The sequence below is a fragment of the Mytilus trossulus genome, chromosome 4, assembly GCF_036588685.1.
Source record: "Mytilus trossulus isolate FHL-02 chromosome 4, PNRI_Mtr1.1.1.hap1, whole genome shotgun sequence".
Taxonomy (NCBI): Eukaryota; Metazoa; Mollusca; class Bivalvia; order Mytilida; family Mytilidae; genus Mytilus; species Mytilus trossulus.
This window is the reverse complement of record NC_086376.1, coordinates 13,685,213-13,708,957: the sequence shown is the minus strand read 5'-3', so window position 1 is coordinate 13,708,957 and position 23,745 is coordinate 13,685,213. Positions and strand designations below refer to the sequence as shown.

Here is a 23,745-nt window from a genome sequence, read left to right as displayed (position 1 = left end):
TGGTAGTAAATACTTATATGATTTATGACTGGCCTTTCTTACATGAAGGTTAACCGTTGAAAATTTTGAAAATATGATAAAACTTTGGGCAAAGTTGACCTTAAATAATTTATACGGCTGTTATTGCTTTTTTTTTTGTTGGTTACTAGTACTATACTTGTGTAAGTACTATTACATCCTTTGCCATGTTCAAATCTAGTTGTTCCAGTCTGACGCATACAATTTTTAAAAAAATGTTGTTTTCATTTTTCACAACTTCTAACATCAATGATCTAAAAATTGTATTTTACTCTCATTTGTTTATAATGATTTAGCAGCATCATTGGTGAGTCTCATGAAGAAGAATGACGAGATCTCAATTGAGTCATAATATTTTTTTAAATATTTGACGAAAAAATTACATGACAGGATAACCATACGCTTCGTAAATTGGGTATCATAATGCGAGCTCGTCAAAAAAAAAAAGTTTGTTAGATACGGTATGGGATTTTCTTTTTTTTTTAAAGTTCTGTTGGCCTCTGGTGATTATTCATCTCATTCGCCATCATACCACATTTCCTTATCGTTCTTAAACATCACCAAATGGCCGTTGTTTACTCAACTTAACTCTTAGACATTAATACCATTAAATATTGAATTGTTTTCAACAAACGTCCAATACATCAGATAAAACAAGTCGCTAAGATTTTATTAAACACGACTTTTGCTTTGAGCTGTACAATGTTGCCATAAATTGTATATGATGACATCAAGTATTTCACGATTTTGAAAATTCAGAGAAGTCGTATTTTCAGCAATCATGATTTCCAGAGGGATTAAATATCATGGTGACAGATGTAAATTTTAACTCTCCTTATATGTTTCTTATTTAGTTATTAAACAATTTAGCCAGACGTTTATTGTGTAACTGACAAGAGATGATTAGTACGTGTACATCCACGATTTTGATGGGGTTAGTATTGCTCAAGTCGAATGTGACGTGTTTTTTTCGAATTTGTTTAAATAAGATTAAGAGTTACAGACTTTTCTCGTTCAGGACAAGTCATTAACAGCCGGAAATTATCTATATATACAAGTACACCCGTGATAACGCGGGTCCGTGACTGAATTTAAGTATACAACTATGTGTAAGCCTTATTTTAGTAATTAGTATTGTTATCTGATAAAGTCATGTCGATTATAAGATACACATTTTTCTCTGATTTCAAATCTTTCTGTTTGAACCCGTCGACCTGGAACTAATCAGTTATTGGTAATATTAATTATTTGGAAAACAAAAGGTCCTGGCTATCCAGGTATGGAGTATATTTTAATCAACAGCATTGTCCTATATTAATTATCTTAGAAAGTCTTGCTAATTGCTGAATAAAACTGCAATAGGGAAAAATTTGACAATGATTACATTTAGTAGTGTCAGCCCTCTGATAATGACCCGTGTATATAGCAAAATCCTAAATACATCGTTTGGTGGTGTGCCTGTCAAGTGCGGAACGTACAGATAAGGTTAAAGGTAACAGGTGAATATACTTTTGGTATCGGTATCGGATTCGACCCGGAACTTGTTAATTATTGGCAATATTAAATATGTGGAAAACAAAAGGGTCTGGAGTGGTGTAATTTTTAATCTACACCATTGTTCTATATTAGCTATATATAGAGTTGAATTCTTTGCTTTGTCGTTTTTACCCGATGACGGCTGACAAATTGGACCTCGTAATTTTAGTATTATAGATATCAGTTCCGATCAACTGTCATTTATTATTCATTTTCGTTTTGTTATGCTTAAATTGCACACTGCAATTCAATATTGAAATATCAATTATCAATACACGTTTATTTGCTTTGTCAATCTGAAATATGCACAATTTGTTTTGCTAAACAATGTTCCTATAAAACATTTTTTTAAAAGCATTATCTGTATTTTATAACTTCTCCTAATCTAGACACACCTCCAGAGAGGCACACCCATTACGCACACTCTTAAAGTAAATCCATTTTATATCAATCAACTATCTAAAAATACCACAGGCACACATGTATTTTTTAATTATGATAGAAAGCTAGAACTTGTTTCTTCTTTTTTCATTTTGAGTTTCTTATATTAGGCTAATAATCAATCAAAGACAATTTGGTTTTTAAAAAAATACGGATTTAAGTAGTTGATTGTTAAGTAGTATATTATTTAATAGCAAAAACTTTGAAAAATCAAAATATGTAAACTTTTGAACAAGCCATTTATGAACCAAAACACAAATCGTTCTGAAATATGTTTATTTAGTTGGTGAACATTTCAAATTACAATGTCATTAATACCTTCATATAAAAAAAAACATAATGTGACCTTTTACCTTGCATTTAATTTATAAAAATATTCTCTTTTTTTTTTCTCAAAATCAATAACAAACGGTATAATTAAGTCTAACATTACATCTTTAATCTAGCATGAAATTGATTAGCTACTATGAATAAATTAGGCTGTCATATTGGAAACTATTAATTTGGCATCTATATGTTTGAAGGTATTACTATCAATATTAAAATGAAGTTGTAAGAACAGTTGTTGTTACAGAGTGTTCTTATAAGAAACAAATTAAAGTTCATATACAAAGGTAACAGAAGTATACCGGTGTTCAAAAGTGACACATAATTGGGAGAAAACAAATCCAGATTACAAACTACATCCGTGGAAAACACATTAACTATAAGAGGAAAACATTGGAACACTGAAATGCAAAAAACAAAAACAAAAAAATAACCACCAACCTCATAAAAACAAACTATTTGACAACAACTGCAATATTCTTGATTTAGAATTAAAATGGTTTGGTTGAACCTGGCTTAAAGACATAGTAAGGACTTTTTTCTGTTTTCTATTTTAAAAGACGCATTTGAGTTACTCTTATTAGCACTATTAATATTAAAGGGGTTAATCAAATAAGTGGTGTCTTATTAAAGAGAATTTATGTTCAATCTACATTTTTCACAAAACAAAAGTTAAAATATACAACCTCTAAGAGATACAGAGTACGCAAACGTGGAATGTATAAAATAATAGTTTGACTTTAAAATTGAAAAAAATCAATCAACACATTTTATGACAAAGTTTACTTTAAAATGGAAACGCATAAAGCCTTTAATAAAGAACAATGCAATAAACTCATCATACATTTTGTATTTACGCCAGACGCGCGTTTCGTCTACATAAGACTCATCAGTGTCACTGGAACCCAACAAATTTAAAAGGCCAACACCTTTCATCTCAAGAAATTATTCTAAATAATATTAAAGAATGTTCTTGTCCCAGGTGGAAAAACCCTAATCGTTTGGTCACGAATTTTTGAAACTTTTTGTCCTGAATGCTTTTCAGCTTTGTACTTGTTTTGGCTTTCAAGCTTTTTGCATCTGGGCGTCGCTGGTTAGGCAGCAACCATTTGATTTTCTTGGGGGCTATGGAATTTTTTGGAAAAATAAGTTTGTTTCTAGTTTTTGCAGAGAAAACAAAATTGTTTTTTGACTCTTAGAAAAAAAATTGTTTGTTTCACCCTCAGCTGCCACTATATTATGTATTATTAAAATTGAAAGAATATTTTTTTCGACTTGTTTAATTCTCTGTCCTATATTTTCTCCCATTTATTTGTATTGTAGTCCAGTCATGTAATGTTGTCATTTTAATGTTATAATTAACATTGCCATTAAAGCAGGAGGTTTGGCATGCCACAAAACCAGGTTCAACCCACCATTGTTATCTTAAAATGCCCTACACCAAGTAAGGGAAACGACCATTGTTATATTTCGTTTCTGTGTGCGTTAAATTTTATGGTTGTGTTTCTGTTGTGTCGTAGTTCTCTTATATTTAATGAGTTTCCTTCGGTTTTGGTTTGTAACTCGGATTTTTTTCTCTCTATCTATTACTTAATTTCGAACAGCGGTATACTACTGTTTCCTTTAATTAGTTCTCTAAGTAACAGTCAGCAGGAAGACACATCTAACCCGTACACGTTATTGAATCCCAGATAACAAGTCTGCCTTTGCTGTAACTCTTCAATGACGCGTGCTTAGTGATCAAGCAGCAAATACAAATTTAAATGTTTTTGGTTTGCCCATGCCGGATATTGAACACACGATCTCCCGCACTCGAGGCGAACACGCTACCATGACACTACCGTGGCGGTTATGTATTACAGACACAAAGGTATTTGGTTTTTTAATTTCATATTTCAAGAAACATTTTATTAAAAGGTCTATAAATAAAAATATATGCTGTAAAACAAGTAATACTCTGTATATCTTCCCGTTTCTCCCACAATAGCAATTCAATTTGTCAGAAATTTAATAATTAAAAGAAAGCAAAAACAGTGCTGTTTATCGTCAGGATCACTTCTATGACAAGATAAATAGATGATGGTACGGTGATGGACAACCATCCAAATGTTAACTGAACCATTTCTATTAATCACGCCGATTTTTGTCAGTAAACTATTAATAAGGTTGATGTGTAATTGTTCTCTCTCACTGTTATTGTCACATCAATGTTTCATGTCCCGATTAACAAGGCGGAAGAGTATTTATCTTTATTTCCTGAGCAATAGCTGGTTAATATAAACTCTCCGAGTATTGGTTAATGAAATAGAAATGCCAAGGACGCCTTGGTAGAGAATCATGTTTATAAAGCGATAAGTGTGGTCTCAAGAGAGCGTTTCCTGTTTTCGAAAGCATAGATTTGAACTTGATTTTTATTATTAAATTATTTTTAAATTAATATTATTCACCTATGCACTGAGAGTAAAATCAAATTTACTTTTCTGTTCTGATAACTCATTTGTTTGAATTACACTGAATTCGCTAGAACTCTTGTTTGAGGTAAAAAATCATTAATCCTTATTTACTAATATTAATGCGCACGATTCTCAAACAAGAAATAATAACGTTTTTACAGAGGTTTAAATACTTAGCAAAAACAAACGCTTGAACAAATGGTTCTGGGACGCATCGTGGCTTTTTCTACTTGATTAAGTTATTTGCCTACCACGAAAACATATCTGTTTAAGTTGGGAAACTTTCATGAGAGCACAAAACTACGAAACAGTGATTCAAAGCAATATCTTAAAGTTTTAATGGTTTGTACCTTAATTTCTTTTTTTTATCGTTCTTTATATAAGGAATGACTACTTTTTGTCTGTCTATGAAGAAAAACATACAAAATGTGATGCAAACTGGATAACCCACGTATCGGGTTATCTTAAAGTGTGCACTAATTTTTTTTTAGTGTTATTTCGAATAGACAGATAAAATATTACAGTTATTTCTTATGATTTGATTCTAAATTCCATTTTAAACAATAGTAAACCATGAAAAAACGAGGATGACGTCATGGTCACATCACTAAATTATGTCTTTAAGGGGGCTCGCGGGTCTAAATCAACTTTTTTTTCTAATATAGGATTTTCCTATGTTTTTCCATGATTAAACCTTATCTTATATCTAATGGAAATATAAAATAAAAATATGGGGTCACCGTTCATTTAAGCTCACAATTTGACTCCGAAAAAAGCATACATTCTTGTTAATGTCCTTTTTTTCTGTTGAACTAATAGGAGAAATATTGGTAATATCGAAATAAAAAAAGAACTAAATTACAGAAATCGTTAAAATTTTACAATTATTTAGTTTATGTACAGTTTGTTTGAAAACAGTAATAAAAAATTTAGGTCACCGATGAGTTAAAAAAGATATTTCAATTTTAACGTCCAAAAATGACATTTTTGCACCAAAGGGAGATAATTTGGAGCTTTTTCAATGATATGAACATTTAAAAAGTCATCTTTGGACAAACCAAATCGATTTTTCTTGGTGATTTTTGTGCCATATTATGAAGCAATAGCTAATTCTGTAATAAATAAAATTTGTAATGAAAAAACAAATATTTATTTTTTTTCCGATTTTTATACCGCGAGCCTCCTTAAGCAAATAAACAAAACGACGTCAGCCAATCAGAAGACGTGTCACATCAAAAATTAAATAATAATCAAAATTATCCACACTTTCCTCTGATGTAACCTTCGAAACCCTTTTTTTCAGGGAAAATGTCAGTCTGTACAAAATTAGCTTTGTTAGAAAGTTTGCGTTGCATCTCACAATATATGATCCTGCTGACCGACCAATATTACCGCGATCGATGCTTGCATGTATCAATGTAGAAAAACTTTTTTGAAAATCACTAAAAAAATTCTGAAACATTGTTTAAAGTCAACTTGTTGAAAGTTGCAGTTATGTAAAACTCTTTAGGAATGTACGTTAATTACTATTCTTCCATTTTCTAAACGATAAAGAAAAAAATCAAATCAAAACAAAACAATACAAATGTAAATTTGGTCATTAAGGTTATATTATCAAAATTTACCCGGTATTGACCATAAAGATGTGATGTATGGAATAGTTCACTTTTATATTACAAATTAGATTTTATTCTTTGGCATAATTGCATACAGCACACAACTTTTTATTAGGATGATACAATTGAAACAGTTTAACACAAAATAATTTTATTGATTATTAGTACTATTCAAAGTTTATTTACACATAAACTACTTTTGTCTTTCAAAATGTAAACACAGGACTACTTTGCACCTGCGTTTGTCCGTTTAATTTTATAGTCTGGTATCATGTTTTTAATTACGGGAAAGTGTTAGATACAGATTGTGCATCAGTTTCATCCAGTTTATGGTTATATCTGTTACACTGTTAAAGTTAAATATACTGAAATAAAAAAAACTACAAAACACTGAAACAATAGAACTAAATAAAAGCATCATATATACCTGGATTAAATTTTGCATTTAAGCCAGACGTGCGTTTCGTCTATACAAAAGACTCATCAGCGACCTTCGAATCCAAAAATTTCCGAAGTTGAAAATCCTTAGTATTTCAAAAATTCAAAAGTTTTATAAAAAGTTAATTTATAAATATGACCATATCAACGATCATTCATGTCAGCACATAACTACTACAAATACACTAAAACAAAAAACTAAATTACACTTAAACAAAGGAATTGAACAAGAAAAACGGTTCAGAAGGGCCGGTAAACACCACTTAGCAGACAATAAAATTATAGAGTCTTGCTAACAGTACTTACTCTGTAATTATAGTAATCATTTCTTATTATACCCGGTTATCGGTTGCCAAATCTTGGGATTGGGTTCTTACTATAGGAAGTACACCACTAATTCATGGTCCCATTGCTTTCTATGTTAAATTCCTCCGTTTCCAGCAGGCACACCTCTTTTATTTTAAGTTCAAATAAAGTGGCAATCATTGCATTTCAAAGCAACACTTTACCTTGCATGGCATATAAGAAAGAACTGGTTCCCGGAACTTCAGATGTACCAAAACAGGTACTTCAGATCTGACAAACAGACAAAATGTACCTTCTTTTTAAAATTTGGTGCAGTTTTTTTAATATTCAAAACTAAAAGTCCAAAAGGGTTCTACAATGATCACCAGTCCTTCAGTTTTCATTTGATACCAAAAATACCTAACTATTCTACATATTTTGAAAGTTACACTCATGCGTAGGAACTATTTTGTGTTAAATATGTACTACTTTCTGGTATGTGCTTTCTGGCCGGGCCTGAATTAGTGGTGTTACACCTATAGCAACCATGAATAATTGAGTAAACTGCGATCTAGAGAAATGTCCAAAATAGGGTTTTGTAAGTATCTCTTTGCAAATGGTGTATATTCCACATCTCAAATACTTCAAAAGATCGTAAATGGAAAAATGATATTTAAATTACAATAACCACAACCGTTACCGTAGACAACCTCGCTATCAAAAAAACAGCTCATACAATACTTTTCAATCATTCTTAAAATTCCACAAAATTCCACAAATAGATAATAGCGATATTAACAATCTTTGACAGAATATTTTATGACTTTCTTGGTGGTTGTAGGAGCACTTATCAACAGAACAGGAATATCTGTAAATTAACACTTACAGAATGAAGAAATGAAATGGAACTTGTAAGGTTTTGTGTAATTAAGAATGCCAATACATTTTTGTGAACCTTCTGAGGAGTATTGTCGCTCAGCATAACAATATTTTTTGTTTGATTGAAACTGAGATCGGACGAGGATTAAAACAACTATAATAATTATGTCAACGTACAGCATTCAAAACTGAGCACAACCCATAAAGTTAAGTACGGTATAAAAGATTCTAAATGAATTAAAATTGTGAAACAATAAAAAAAAATATAACCAACGGTCTATCAATAATAATAAAATAAAAAAAATAAGTAAGACAGCAACCAAAGATCAATCTGCATTACAGGCTAATTACTTGGGGCAGCCACATAAAGAATATATCGATTTAAACATATGGTAAAATTCTGTCATATATCCCGACTTTTGTCTTTCAACTAAACGTGTATTGTCTAATTTCGACACAGGTTATAGTCATACATTTATGTATAAGTTAATGGACAAAAACTGACTTACTTTACGCTGTCGTATTTGTTGGTTGGAAGCTCTACACTATTTATATATTGACTTCTCAGGTCTGAAATTGCAATTTCGTCCGCTAATCTAGTTTAGGACGATGTTATTAGGAATAATTATATTATCATATTGATTGTGATAATATTCGATAAAGTTTCTAAAAGAAAACACTTTTCTTATGTAGATGCAGGAAGTAACGTTTGCCCGTGAGGGATATATAACGGACTTAATGTCAAGTTTTCATCAAGCTTTGCACTGTTTTAAAACCCGTATAGCAGCAGCGTCTATTTAATGCCATTATATATTTTTTTTCCTGAAAATATACAGATGTAAATGTATGTTGGTATTGAGCTTGTAAGTGCATGATAAACGTGGTCCATACCAGACCAGATATTAAACATCTCAATTAAATAGTTCAAAGCATATAACTATGTAAAGATTTCTTTTCTAAAGACATGTTATAGTACAAGTGTTTGCACTGGTCCTAAAAGAAGAAACTGATGTTCAGTAGTTGTCGTTTGCTGATGTGGTTCATAAGTGGTTCTCGTTTTGTTTTTATAGATTAGATCGTTCGTTTTCCCGTTTGTTTGGTTTTACACTTGTAAACTGTTGGCCCTTTTAAAGCTTGCTGTTCGATATGGGCCAATGCTCTGTGTTGAAGACAGTACTTTGACCTATAATTGATAACTTTTATAAAATGTGACATGGATGGAGAGTTGTCTCATTGGCACTCACACAACATCTTCTTTTATCTATATTCACGTACATAAACGTGTACAAAAAAAACTGAATTATCAGTGTTTTCAATAGTTTTGGTATAACTTTTTTTTTATAATTTGATTTTGAAAACTAAAATATTGCAATTTACTGAAATTTAGTGGAAATGTCAATGTCTTATATAAAACTTCGTCTGGAATCTTCGGTGAACGTTTTAAATCTACCGCAGACTGAGTGTTCAATACTTGATTTGTTGTTCGTTTTAATTCTTCGCTAGGACATCATCGACATTGTAATCAACAGAGGTCCCTGATATTGTCGGAATCAGTTTCACATCTATCTTATACTTAATCAAATACATCATGTGTTTTCTTAAGTAACTCAAATTTGATTTGCAAATATTGACAGAGTTTTCATATATGGAGGGAGGCTGAGTGATTGTTGCAATTAGATATTCTGTAAGTAATACTGTCTGAAAGCCTCATTCTTCCTTAATGTTCTTAATACAGTGAAATACAATGTTTGACATTTTAATAGCAAAGTTATTATGAAACTTGTACCATGTCGATAACAGTTATATTGTTGTTTCTTTGAAATGAAAAGTATCACTTTGAATTGCAAAGCTAACAGTTATGTCCTGCTTAATAAAATGTATTAACTGGATAAGTATTTGAACATTGTACAACTATGTAAAACAACAGTCAAATTATAAACGATAATACCTAGATCAAAGAAAAAACACTAAAATTTCAGTTGACCACTTTCTGAACGATTCAGTTGGCATATTAAATTTAGTAACACAAACCGTATTTCACCGAAAATCGGAAAAAAATCTTAAAAGTTATCGTAGATGAAAACAGGCCTATAAAAGTTCATTCAAATAAATACAAATTCAGCTGATTTTTTAAAGATGCTTAACAAGTATTTGCAGAGTATAGACATATACGTCAAGATTTTACGGTGAATCTTATATTTTAATATTTAACACGTCTTGGATCGCTATAGATCACGGAAGCCTCAAGTTGTTCCAAGTGTGCATTAAAATGCAGAGATAATGGTTATTTCCTTATACGAAACTTCGAAAACATGCACTTTCCAGAGAGACGAGTATCTGTTTACGCTATTCTGTGGTTTTAAGCGCGAATGATACAAACAAGTATTGATCTTTAATTGTGTCTGTCGTTTGAAGCTTAGTAATTAGAACATGCTCAATGTTGCTTAGAAATTTGCTCGGTATGATTTCATATTCATTAATTCTGATCATCAGGTGTTTCATTTTGCTGAAGTATATTTAACAGACATTTCCCTTTTCATATTAAAACAATCAAAACGCTTGGTGTTTTTTTTCAAATCAACCTCAATACCATTTTGATAGCCTGTGGTTTATTCATGGAACGGATCAACCTAGCACTTTTAACTTTAATTTTTCTCTCAATGGGTCAAGTACACTGCTGATAGCATGATCAAGGAGTTTATATTATTGCTTTAAAATCACAATTGTGTACATCTTGCATGAAAAATAATTCCAATACCACCAATTCAAATGGTTTTAAGTCTTTCTTGTTCGTCCACTTGGTTTTAGAAAACATTTCCCAGACTAGTTGTTACTCTTTTTTTAAGAACATAATACCTTGGCTTGTAAAACTTTTTCTCTGTCTTCTTCTGATTTATATTCTTATGTAATACATTGTAATGCATTACATTGTAATGCGTTTTAATTTTGCTTCTGTACAATAATAATAAATAACGTATTCATTTGGCATTTAATTTCGGTCAGATATTAACGGTTATCAATTTTTATTAAACTAGCCTTTAGTGTTAGTTTAATATAAAACACGAATTAAACAACAATTATATAAAATCAAATACAAAAAAAAAACAATTGTCTAGTTAGTCCGTTTGTAATGCTAGTTTTACTTCAGTAAAAAATGTACATTCACTCAAATGAATATAAAACAATAAGATATTATATACAGCATTTGCCGTCTAATAGAGATTTCCAATAAAATGACTTTACTCGACATAACCGACCTAACTCAACGTATGTCGTCCTACTGCATTGAAGCATGACGGAGGGGAGCATACACTGCATGCATGTTTTGCTCTTTGAACATGCATTGTTGCTGGAATATGCCTTCAGTAAAATTCAACCCCAACTGTTTTTTTTACTCTTTAAATATTTTGTCATTAAACTTTGAATGATTTTATTGACATGTAAATACTATAATGGAACAAGTAAATTAGCAACTTGTAATCAAACACACCCATCATTTCTTGTCATTTCACTTGACCCATATTTTAGTTCTTCTCACATTATGAATTTTAAAAACTACCAAGACGACATTTAGCATACTAATATTAAAATAAAGAATTCCGAAGCGAGAAGGTTGCCTCTTTATTGTTTTAAAAAGATTTAACGTTTAAAGTAAATTCCAACACACCAGAATGTAAAAGGTGTACTCGACTTTTAAAACAAAATAATATTTTTCTTTAATTTAATTGAAGATAATTTGATGTGGGCAGAAATTCATATCAATGATATATTTTTCAAAAGTAATTTCTCGTCTTTACCTATACCAAATTATGGGGCGTGGCTTTTGTTTAAGTATACCTAAACTTGCAACGGAGGATACAGGGGTAGTGGACGTACTCCCCCTTTTCGATCGCTAAATAAGTTTTAAAATCTCATGTTTTTAAAAATATTATTTTAGCGTATAATTGTCCAAATTGTTTTATGCATCGCTTCGCTCGTCAGTCACCCTCTTTCAATTATCTTGGATCCGGCCATAATCACGAACTGTATTGCACGGAAAAAAAAACGTAAATGATTGTCGTTTGACTTTGATAAATACTTTAAAAAAACAACAATATCTGAACATTAGGCATCTCGTATGTGATTTAAAAGTTTAAGACTACGAACTGAATTAGTCTTTTTTCCGTGATTTAGTATATATAAAAAAGAAGATGTGGTATGACTGCCAATGAGACAATTACCCACAAAAGACCAAAATGACACAAACATTAACAACTATAGGTCACCGTACGGCCTTCAACAATGAGCAAAGCCCATACCGCTCACTGAATACAGAAATGTGATACTGACGTGTAATCTAATGGACACATGGGCACTACTTAAAATCTGCTATACAATTATGACCACTAATGGTCCTACAGATACTCTGTAATTTTGACATGACAAAAGGTCTCGCTTTTCTAGAGTGTCTATGAATTTTTTATTCTTAATTTGTGATATATACAAAAATCAAGGTGAAGTATGATTTTCAATGAGACAACTCTTCACAAGAGAACAAATGACACAGAAATTTTAACAACTATAGTCCAACGAAGGGGTTTCAACAATGAGCAAAGCCCATACAGCATAGTCAGTTATAAGAGGCTCCAAAATGACAAATCTAAAACAACAAAAACTAACAGGCACATTAATCTTTAAAAAAAAAATCAACGAAAACACAACAACAAACGATAAGCACTGAATTAAAATTTTCTGAATTAGAACAGTCACATCCGTACTAGGACAATGGTGTAACAGTATAAACGGGATAATTATTCTTTATTTATTAGTTGTAGTTGTTTTAAAGATAGTGTTCAGCAGCTGTTGATACTATCATTTCGGTACATGGAGCTTACTAGTATTTGGAAGTACTAGAAATGGCTAGCTGTTTTTATGCTTCGTTTCAGTCTCACGAGGCAATCCCTATCTTTCTGTTTTAATTGTGATCATGATCATTTGATAAACATACTTCTATGATTGGCTATAAATTGAATATTTATAAAAACTATGTATCATAGATATGCATGCGTAAAATAAGTTCTCGACATAAACCGGCTGAAATATAAAACAAGAATTAAACCTCACGTTATACTTACGACGAAGAAGCCTCAAGCTATATATAATACATGTACTTACGACGAAGATTATGCCTCAAGCTATAGCACTTATGATGATGATGATACTGATGTATGTCTAATATCCAGCGACAAATATTACATATATATTGAGGATGATGAAAATTAATTATAATGATAAATACATATACCTTTTTAGGCATGCCCGACAATTAAGAGTAGCATTTTCATATGCTAGCTAACAAATGAGCGTAACCACTATAAAGAAACACTTGTCTTTCTACGAGTAAACCAATACCTGCTCTTGCTCGTGAACGCATCATGCTTGGTGGAGAAGCCGAAAAATGCAGTCTCAAGATTTTACGGTGAATCTTATATTTTAATATTTAACACGTCTTGGATCGCTATAGATCACGGAAGCCTCAAGTTGTTCCAAGTGTGCATTAAAATGCAGAGATAATGGTTATTTCCTTATACGAAACTTCGAAAACATGCACTTTCCAGAGAGACGAGTATCTGTTTACGCTATTCTGTGGTTTTAAGCGCGAATGATACAAACAAGTATTGATCTTTAATTGTGTCTGTCGTTTGAAGCTTAGTAATTAGAACATGCTCAATGTTGCTTAGAAATTTGCTCGGTATGATTTCATATTCATTAATTCTGATCATCAGGTGTTTCATTTTGCTGAAGTATATTTAACAGACATTTCCCTTTTCATATTAAAACAATCAAAACGCTTGGTGTTTTTTTTCAAATCAACCTCAATACCATTTTGATAGCCTGTGGTTTATTCATGGAACGGATCAACCTAGCACTTTTAACTTTAATTTTTCTCTCAATGGGTCAAGTACACTGCTGATAGCATGATCAAGGAGTTTATATTATTGCTTTAAAATCACAATTGTGTACATCTTGCATGAAAAATAATTCCAATACCACCAATTCAAATGGTTTTAAGTCTTTCTTGTTCGTCCACTTGGTTTTAGAAAACATTTCCCAGACTAGTTGTTACTCTTTTTTTAAGAACATAATACCTTGGCTTGTAAAACTTTTTCTCTGTCTTCTTCTGATTTATATTCTTATGTAATACATTGTAATGCATTACATTGTAATGCGTTTTAATTTTGCTTCTGTACAATAATAATAAATAACGTATTCATTTGGCATTTAATTTCGGTCAGATATTAACGGTTATCAATTTTTATTAAACTAGCCTTTAGTGTTAGTTTAATATAAAACACGAATTAAACAACAATTATATAAAATCAAATACAAAAAAAAAACAATTGTCTAGTTAGTCCGTTTGTAATGCTAGTTTTACTTCAGTAAAAAATGTACATTCACTCAAATGAATATAAAACAATAAGATATTATATACAGCATTTGCCGTCTAATAGAGATTTCCAATAAAATGACTTTACTCGACATAACCGACCTAACTCAACGTATGTCGTCCTACTGCATTGAAGCATGACGGAGGGGAGCATACACTGCATGCATGTTTTGCTCTTTGAACATGCATTGTTGCTGGAATATGCCTTCAGTAAAATTCAACCCCAACTGTTTTTTTTACTCTTTAAATATTTTGTCATTAAACTTTGAATGATTTTATTGACATGTAAATACTATAATGGAACAAGTAAATTAGCAACTTGTAATCAAACACACCCATCATTTCTTGTCATTTCACTTGACCCATATTTTAGTTCTTCTCACATTATGAATTTTAAAAACTACCAAGACGACATTTAGCATACTAATATTAAAATAAAGAATTCCGAAGCGAGAAGGTTGCCTCTTTATTGTTTTAAAAAGATTTAACGTTTAAAGTAAATTCCAACACACCAGAATGTAAAAGGTGTACTCGACTTTTAAAACAAAATAATATTTTTCTTTAATTTAATTGAAGATAATTTGATGTGGGCAGAAATTCATATCAATGATATATTTTTCAAAAGTAATTTCTCGTCTTTACCTATACCAAATTATGGGGCGTGGCTTTTGTTTAAGTATACCTAAACTTGCAACGGAGGATACAGGGGTAGTGGACGTACTCCCCCTTTTCGATCGCTAAATAAGTTTTAAAATCTCATGTTTTTAAAAATATTATTTTAGCGTATAATTGTCCAAATTGTTTTATGCATCGCTTCGCTCGTCAGTCACCCTCTTTCAATTATCTTGGATCCGGCCATAATCACGAACTGTATTGCACGGAAAAAAAAACGTAAATGATTGTCGTTTGACTTTGATAAATACTTTAAAAAAACAACAATATCTGAACATTAGGCATCTCGTATGTGATTTAAAAGTTTAAGACTACGAACTGAATTAGTCTTTTTTCCGTGATTTAGTATATATAAAAAAGAAGATGTGGTATGACTGCCAATGAGACAATTACCCACAAAAGACCAAAATGACACAAACATTAACAACTATAGGTCACCGTACGGCCTTCAACAATGAGCAAAGCCCATACCGCTCACTGAATACAGAAATGTGATACTGACGTGTAATCTAATGGACACATGGGCACTACTTAAAATCTGCTATACAATTATGACCACTAATGGTCCTACAGATACTCTGTAATTTTGACATGACAAAAGGTCTCGCTTTTCTAGAGTGTCTATGAATTTTTTATTCTTAATTTGTGATATATACAAAAATCAAGGTGAAGTATGATTTTCAATGAGACAACTCTTCACAAGAGAACAAATGACACAGAAATTTTAACAACTATAGTCCAACGAAGGGGTTTCAACAATGAGCAAAGCCCATACAGCATAGTCAGTTATAAGAGGCTCCAAAATGACAAATCTAAAACAACAAAAACTAACAGGCACATTAATCTTTAAAAAAAAAATCAACGAAAACACAACAACAAACGATAAGCACTGAATTAAAATTTTCTGAATTAGAACAGTCACATCCGTACTAGGACAATGGTGTAACAGTATAAACGGGATAATTATTCTTTATTTATTAGTTGTAGTTGTTTTAAAGATAGTGTTCAGCAGCTGTTGATACTATCATTTCGGTACATGGAGCTTACTAGTATTTGGAAGTACTAGAAATGGCTAGCTGTTTTTATGCTTCGTTTCAGTCTCACGAGGCAATCCCTATCTTTCTGTTTTAATTGTGATCATGATCATTTGATAAACATACTTCTATGATTGGCTATAAATTGAATATTTATAAAAACTATGTATCATAGATATGCATGCGTAAAATAAGTTCTCGACATAAACCGGCTGAAATATAAAACAAGAATTAAACCTCACGTTATACTTACGACGAAGAAGCCTCAAGCTATATATAATACATGTACTTACGACGAAGATTATGCCTCAAGCTATAGCACTTATGATGATGATGATACTGATGTATGTCTAATATCCAGCGACAAATATTACATATATATTGAGGATGATGAAAATTAATTATAATGATAAATACATATACCTTTTTAGGCATGCCCGACAATTAAGAGTAGCATTTTCATATGCTAGCTAACAAATGAGCGTAACCACTATAAAGAAACACTTGTCTTTCTACGAGTAAACCAATACCTGCTCTTGCTCGTGAACGCATCATGCTTGGTGGAGAAGCCGAAAAATGCAGTCTTAAAGTCATTCGATCAGGGGGTCCAACAGAATAATTGAATTTGTATTCGGGGCTAGCTTGCTACCAGTCAATCCCATATACAAGTATATAATTATGAATATAAAATGTTTTTTTTTCTTCAGTCGTGTAACACCTTCACTGGTGATCCTGTCATTGGATCTGTCGCATAGTTGTCACTTATATATATATATATACCTCCAAAGCGAGACAAAAGTTGAAACTTAAAATTTTCGCTAACTCAATCAATATACGCGATAGCTTTAAAATCTACTTCTAATTGAAATAATACGAGTAAAAGAAAATTCCCGTAAAGACTGAAGTGACATTATAGTTGTCTCAAAAATGTAACAGCTATGTAAATTGACATTGTCATCCACTTTTAATTAGAAATACTTGGGGGCAGGATATTTTTAGCAAATTACAGGCTATAATAAGTTGATGGTTTACAATATCCACAGTGGTTAATGCAGGTTATTAGTCCATCAATTGATAATCAAGTACACCTAAATTACAATCTAACGAATTGGTGTACACATTTATTTACACACATTATTATCAACTATATTTTTCCTTTTATAATGTTCGTTGACTTTCATTTGAAAGAAAAGAATATGTCAACTACTAAAATTTAAAGAAGTACATGACCTGTATTGGGTTTTTTTTAAATATTCACTTCCCGTTGACGTACGTTTTGCCTGTTGAATTTGTTTTCAGAAGATTGTAAATTGAGGAGATTGAGTGCAGAGGGAGAGAACGTTTGAAATGATACTTAATAAATTATGATGCAATCCCAGTTTTCAACTTTAACTGAGACACGTTCTGATTAACATTTTGAGCTCATTTTTTTTCTGAAATTACGACAAAATCTATATAAATTAATACCCACGGAAATTAAATATTATAAAACATAAAAAAAAATCAAAAATCAAAAAGAAGAATCTATCTGATAACGACAAACAAAATCAATACAATTAAAATATCAAATAATAGGTTCATTAAATTTCGCAAATTTTTCTGAAAATCAAAGTCATTGTCAAAACCATGAAAGACAACTCCAATGAATCGTATGATAGGTAAAAATACGTATATATACGTGGTCTTATGACAGTGAATTTTAAGCGGGAATATCAATAATCACGTGATATATAGAAATCATGATTTCTTTCGTTTTTCAGCATCTTAGAAATATTTGATATTGATAAAATTTATTATGAATGGGTGTCATAGTTTAGGAACACTTAGTTAAAACTTGAGTAACGCATTTAACAAAATTAATTGGTTAGAATTAACCGGTCCCGTTACGTGCGTACGTCGAGTTAGGTACGTATGTCATTTTATTGGAATTCTCTATTAATAAACGAATTATTCTTATGATTAACGTGTTACCTTGAAAAACATATTCAGACATTTTTTCTATTTATCATAGTTCCGACACCATTACGGTTTGCTAGACATTTCAATTAAATAATTCATACACTCCATGTCTTCAAAAATACAACATACAAATTAAAACGATGGTAGCATTCCAATTCTTGAATTTTCTAAAGATGTTTACTTTCATTTTGATGATTTTTTCAAGCAGAATAAAGCAATATAACATCTTTCTACTTCGTTTGATAGCTTTAAAACGTCATTTCTTTTCATGAAATTAATTATGCAAATTGGTTGTTTCATAAAGAGAAAAATGGAAATTATTTTCTGTTCTTTGAATTCGATTAGAAAGCATTATACACTTTTATCTTGGGATAATGACCACTACGGCAACATTATGAATGTAAACAATTGAAATCAAAACCAGTTTGAACTACATTTTATCAGTTCAATCTGAGAGAGTTGCGTAGCTCTCAATATGTGTGCATCATCTTACTTTGTTGTTGTTGTATAATGCAAAAATATAAAAGTGTTTTGGTTAATCTTATTCCCAGAAAGTGTTTTTGTTTCCTCATCTTCCTCCCCGTCTGAATAAGTGTTGAAACCCATTTGTAGTCTGTGAACTAAACAATAAGGCGATGTTGGTTTAAGAACGAAAATAAAAGCTGTCTTTTGAACTAATCTCCAAAGTCCTAATTTTAGGCTTCAGATTGTCCTGGTTCAATCCAGAATGCTCTTGTTCTTATACACTGATGTAGATCGGTATAAATGTCCCTATTGGTAGATAAATGTGAATAAATACGATAGTATCAGCAGGATCGACTATATAGGGATTGCAAACCTGTGTTCTGATATGCTCTTTTATGACAAGTTTCCAATAAGGCACATACATCAATGCAAGTTCATTTTCCGCAAGCTGTTAATGACTGATTTTAAAATTTTGTTTTTAATTAGATAACGTGTTTAGGTCACCCAACATAATGGCATCTTCGACAAGAATTTTATATTCTGCTATGTTTTATTTTATTTTCGTCTCTTGCGTTACTGGTGATTTGCTGTCGCAAAAAACAGGCGTAATAACGTGATGCCAATTTGGATGCATTTAACCGCTTTATACAACACACATCCTTTGGAAAATTAAGTGGCGCATCGGTTTAAACCTATCTTATCATCCGATACTGCTACGCGTCTTTCTTGTCGCCCAGAAATCTTCTTTTGTAGACGAAACGCGCGTCTGGCGTATATACAAAATTTAGTCCTGGTATCTATGATGAGTTTATTTTCGACACACCAAATGTTTCCATCATTGTCACCTATCACTTGCGTATGTATAGCGTGGTATTGACGAAAACCTGAAATTAATGCAGTTCGTCTGGCTCATTTCGTGACTTAGATATTCTTACAGAAGTGTAATTTTGGATATCCTCTCGGTTACTGCGCTTTAAGCGTATTAACGATCATCAGGGACGATTAGAGTCGATATTACTAGAAATGAGAATGTTATATATTTTCTTATTTATATGTAAGACAACAAAATTACATTCGCGGTCATATGTGATACGTATATTGCATTGTGGTCGTCTTATCATGACAGCGTTTGTAAAACATTTGAAATGTAACCTTCTTAATATTTCTATTTCGCAGTTGAATCTGTCAAAATTAATTATTTTTCTTGTGAATGTTCTTCATTCAAAGCATTTAAATCTTTTTATTATCACTCCTAAACATGAAAAAAAAACATTTTCAATAGACAGACTTCGAAAACAAGATTAATTTGTCTACTTTAAACTTCTTCTGAGAAGGGATTTATCACCAATACAATAAAAAGCTGACAAATTTTACCGAATAAGATTGTGAACACATGTCAATCAATCTGTACAATTCGTAATTATGCAAGTGTTAATTCTTTTGGCTCGAAAGTGATAAGAAATAGGTAGGCTTTCATATTTCCATAAATGATTAATTCAACATCAGACTCTAGAGTAAATTACAGATTGTCAGCAAATTCTTGTTTTCATTACCACAAGAGAGCTCTGTTCTGTTCTCATGCGTTCATCAATTCTTTTTCTTCAAGACTTTAGCTGATGACATCTGTTTAGACTTCACTCGATTAAAGAATTGTGGTTCTTTTGGTTCAATCAAGACATTAAAACATACAATATCTACGATTACGAGATATAATATTATATTCAAATACATTGGGATGATTATATACAATGGATTCAGCTATGCACCATATTTAAGGACCATAAACTGTTCTACACGTGAACAACCACTAAAATTAACGAATTGGTGTTATAATTAAAGTGCCCTATTTTACTATTCGTATACACACTTTGAAAACTTAATTATTGAAGCAGAAAAAGCTAGGAGATCTAGCAGTTTTTCTTTTAACCCAAATGAAGACATATTTCATCAAGAACATCTATATGGAATCTTACCAAACGATTATGTGCTATTGCTTTTTAAAATTCTCATATCTTTATGGTCAATATTATTTCTGACTCAGGCTCCGATGTGATGTTTGTTGTGAAAACTTACTATAGTTCCTCTTTAAATCAATCTCAATGGTCTCGCTGTTACGTGCTAATCCAGAATACAGGAGGTCAATAGTAATACGAGCAATAACTTGATCGCACCGGAGTCCGAACAATGGCATAGTGACATGTCTTCCTGTGGACTGTTAAATTGTGAACTACTAAATGTAGTACAATTAAACATCGACACAGGAGCGTTGGTCTTACAAAAAGGTTTTAAAATCATATCACAATAACATATCCTAGTCTGGATTATCTATTAAATTAGACGCCATTCCACATCATGATTATCATCTCTTTTGAATGAATATTATAACAGACAATCGAACTTAACTTCAAGCTGTCAGCAAATTCAGTTGCTCTCAGATATTTACTTAAGGTTGTACCTTACACTATAGGGAAATAACTCTGTAATATCAGCTAAACGTTTTAATTGCGTTGCCTTGTGAAGGCAATATAAAGCTTCAAAATGATCAAAATTAGTGATTGTCAAACTGCTTTATAACCAGTCATTTTTCTGATAAAACGCTTGGTTCAAATTTTTTGATTTTTTCATATTTTTGTAAAAGGGTCAAAGTAAATAATTTGTCAAAATTTTATGAAAATTAAACGAGCCAAATAAATTTTAGTGAAAGTGTTGGGTACCACCTTTTGTTTTGATATACATATCTATATATAAGCTCCCATGTCTGGTCTGAGTTTCGTTAGATGTTTTTTTTTTTTTTTATATTTGTGTGGTTTTTTTTTGTTTGAGCTTTATATCTATATAATGCGTTAAGTCCTTTTAAAATGGTTTGTATAGTTGGTTCTTACTTCTAATTGTGCCTGTTTAGCTGCACGTATTACAAGTTTTAACTCGTATGCATTAAATGTATCTTCTATAGAGATTCTACAACCTACAAGTAATATACGTCAACAAGTTGTAGGCGAAGTGTTCTTTGTTCATTCCTTTTTACTGACAAATTTTGTAACGGAAAGTATAGAACATGTACATGATATCAGTGCTGTCTTTTATGTCTATTCGGTAGTGAAAGGATGGAGAATTATTGAATTCTGAAACTGAATCCGTGGAAAACAGAATCACAAAATAGATGATGAACATAATCTGATATTTATAGTTTAGTTACGAGTTCAATTAATTCCGGTTACAGATAATGCTAAAGTTACAACTCTACAGAATATTGATGTTGATTTAAAATGGACATTCAGGAAGAAATATGCTATTAGCTAGGTATTTAATTTCCCCAGGCATTTTTGATATAACTGTGTATAAGGGTATTAAATACGTTTCAATTAAGTGAAGAATAACTTCAAAGGGTCGAAGAGTGTGACAATGCTAATAGTTTATTGTAAAAATACTTGGATGACAAAGCGTGTGGACACCTGTCTTTTATATAATCAGTTCAAAAAGAACTTTCAGTAATATATTTTAAATGATACAGCTGAAAACCATTTTTTTTATGTAAATTCCAAAAAAAATCATTGAACAGAACATGTTATTGTAATTCGTAATCCCTGAAGCACTTACAAATTGAATTTATGTAATTCGTTTCGTTCAGAGGCAATTTTAACCCCAACCCCTTATGGAAATTCCAGGATTCGCCACTGTGATAGTTGCATTACTGTCTTCAAGTTTCATAATCATTGACACAAAAAAATGATTTAATGTTGACCTTTCTATTCATTACCTCTAGTTACATAAACTGCAATATACAAATCACAGCACATTCATATGAATCAGTACAATATGTTTTATCAGTAAAGAAAACACCACCTGAAATGCCGATATATTGTAATTAAAATGACATTAGTGATCTTTATTCGAATCACAAACACTTTTATACAAGGCTAAATAGGCGCTGTTTCTCATGTTCAATGTATGCTGAGTGCAATTAACGTGTGATGTTCATGTCGTTTAAGAAATACAATAGCATTGTGCATGCGAGTTTGTCTGCAGATAAGCTTTTAATAACAGTTTTTTTTTTATTTTACAGATATATCGCTATCGTCTTTCCACTGAAGGCACATATTTTGTGTACCAGACGCCATACAATGGTAACTATGGTGAGCGTTTGGTTTGTCGCGGTTGGCTTTGGAATACCTACCACCATCTTCGTGACTGTCGTCCCTGTAGGAATTAACGCTAGTCTATGCTTTTGTCGTCTTGTGTTTCCAGAAGCAGAACCAAACAAAGACATGTTTTTTACGTTTAAGTATATGGAATCTGTCATCTTTTATTTCCTGCCATTACTGATTCAACTATTGTGTTACGTTATAATTGGAAAACATTTGTTTCTAAGCGTAGAAGCCTTACAGTCAAATCTGACAAATAAGGGACATGCACGCGATGACAATGGTCGATTAAGAGAAGCAATTAAAACACGTCGAGGAGTTGTCAAAATGTTGATAGCAAGCGTTACAATCTATTTTTTAAGTTATTCGCCGCATCAAATTTTACTCATCTACGATACTGTTTCAGAAAGACCGTTTAGTGGTACATGGGTCTTTGTCGTATTTGTTACTATCCTGGCATACGTGAACTCTGCAGCAAATCCCGTTATTTACTGCATATTTAGCCAAAATTTTCGAAAGAACTTTGCAACAATCATATTCTGTCGTTATTACAAACATAATGGAAACAGTCATAACAATGTGGCTTCTCTTAATTCTGAGTACACTATTTTACTACAAAGGCGATCGACACCAAGAGCACAATATGGTGTGAACGCAGTTTAGACGAAAGGAACAATATTGTATTCTCTCTTAAAAATGTGTATCGTGTTCCTAAATATATATTTAAATATTGTTTATAAAATAATAATATTGTTAGACATCAAATTTTTTTTAATTTATGTGACTATCTATGTTTTTGTCTGTAAAACCACTAAAGAAATTCTCCCTAATCGTTACAGTTATACCATTTATGTCAAGATGGAGGTTATATATATATTAAGGTAGTGCAGGGGTAAAGAAAAAAATGACAGAATTTTCTTATACTTGCCAAATGAGGATTTTAATATGCTTTTTAAAAAATAATGATAAAATGTATGGGTCCGGGCGCTATTTTCTAAGGTACCAGTCGTTCAAATTGCCAAATTTTTCTGACATTGTTTATGATTAAACACA

General features: G+C 31.5%; 1 protein-coding gene across 1 annotated transcript in view; it reads left to right on the top strand.

Annotated features, from left to right (window-relative positions):
• The window catches only part of LOC134716431 (neuropeptide receptor 15-like), a 38,282-nt gene extending 14,927 nt beyond the window's left edge, over nucleotides 1–23,355 (top strand). The window contains exon 2 of the mRNA XM_063579427.1: nucleotides 22,614–23,355. Coding sequence (XP_063435497.1) covers nucleotides 22,614–23,355 — 742 coding nt within the window. The remainder of the gene's footprint in view (nucleotides 1–22,613) is intronic.
• The last annotated feature ends 390 nt before the right edge of the window (nucleotides 23,356–23,745 follow it).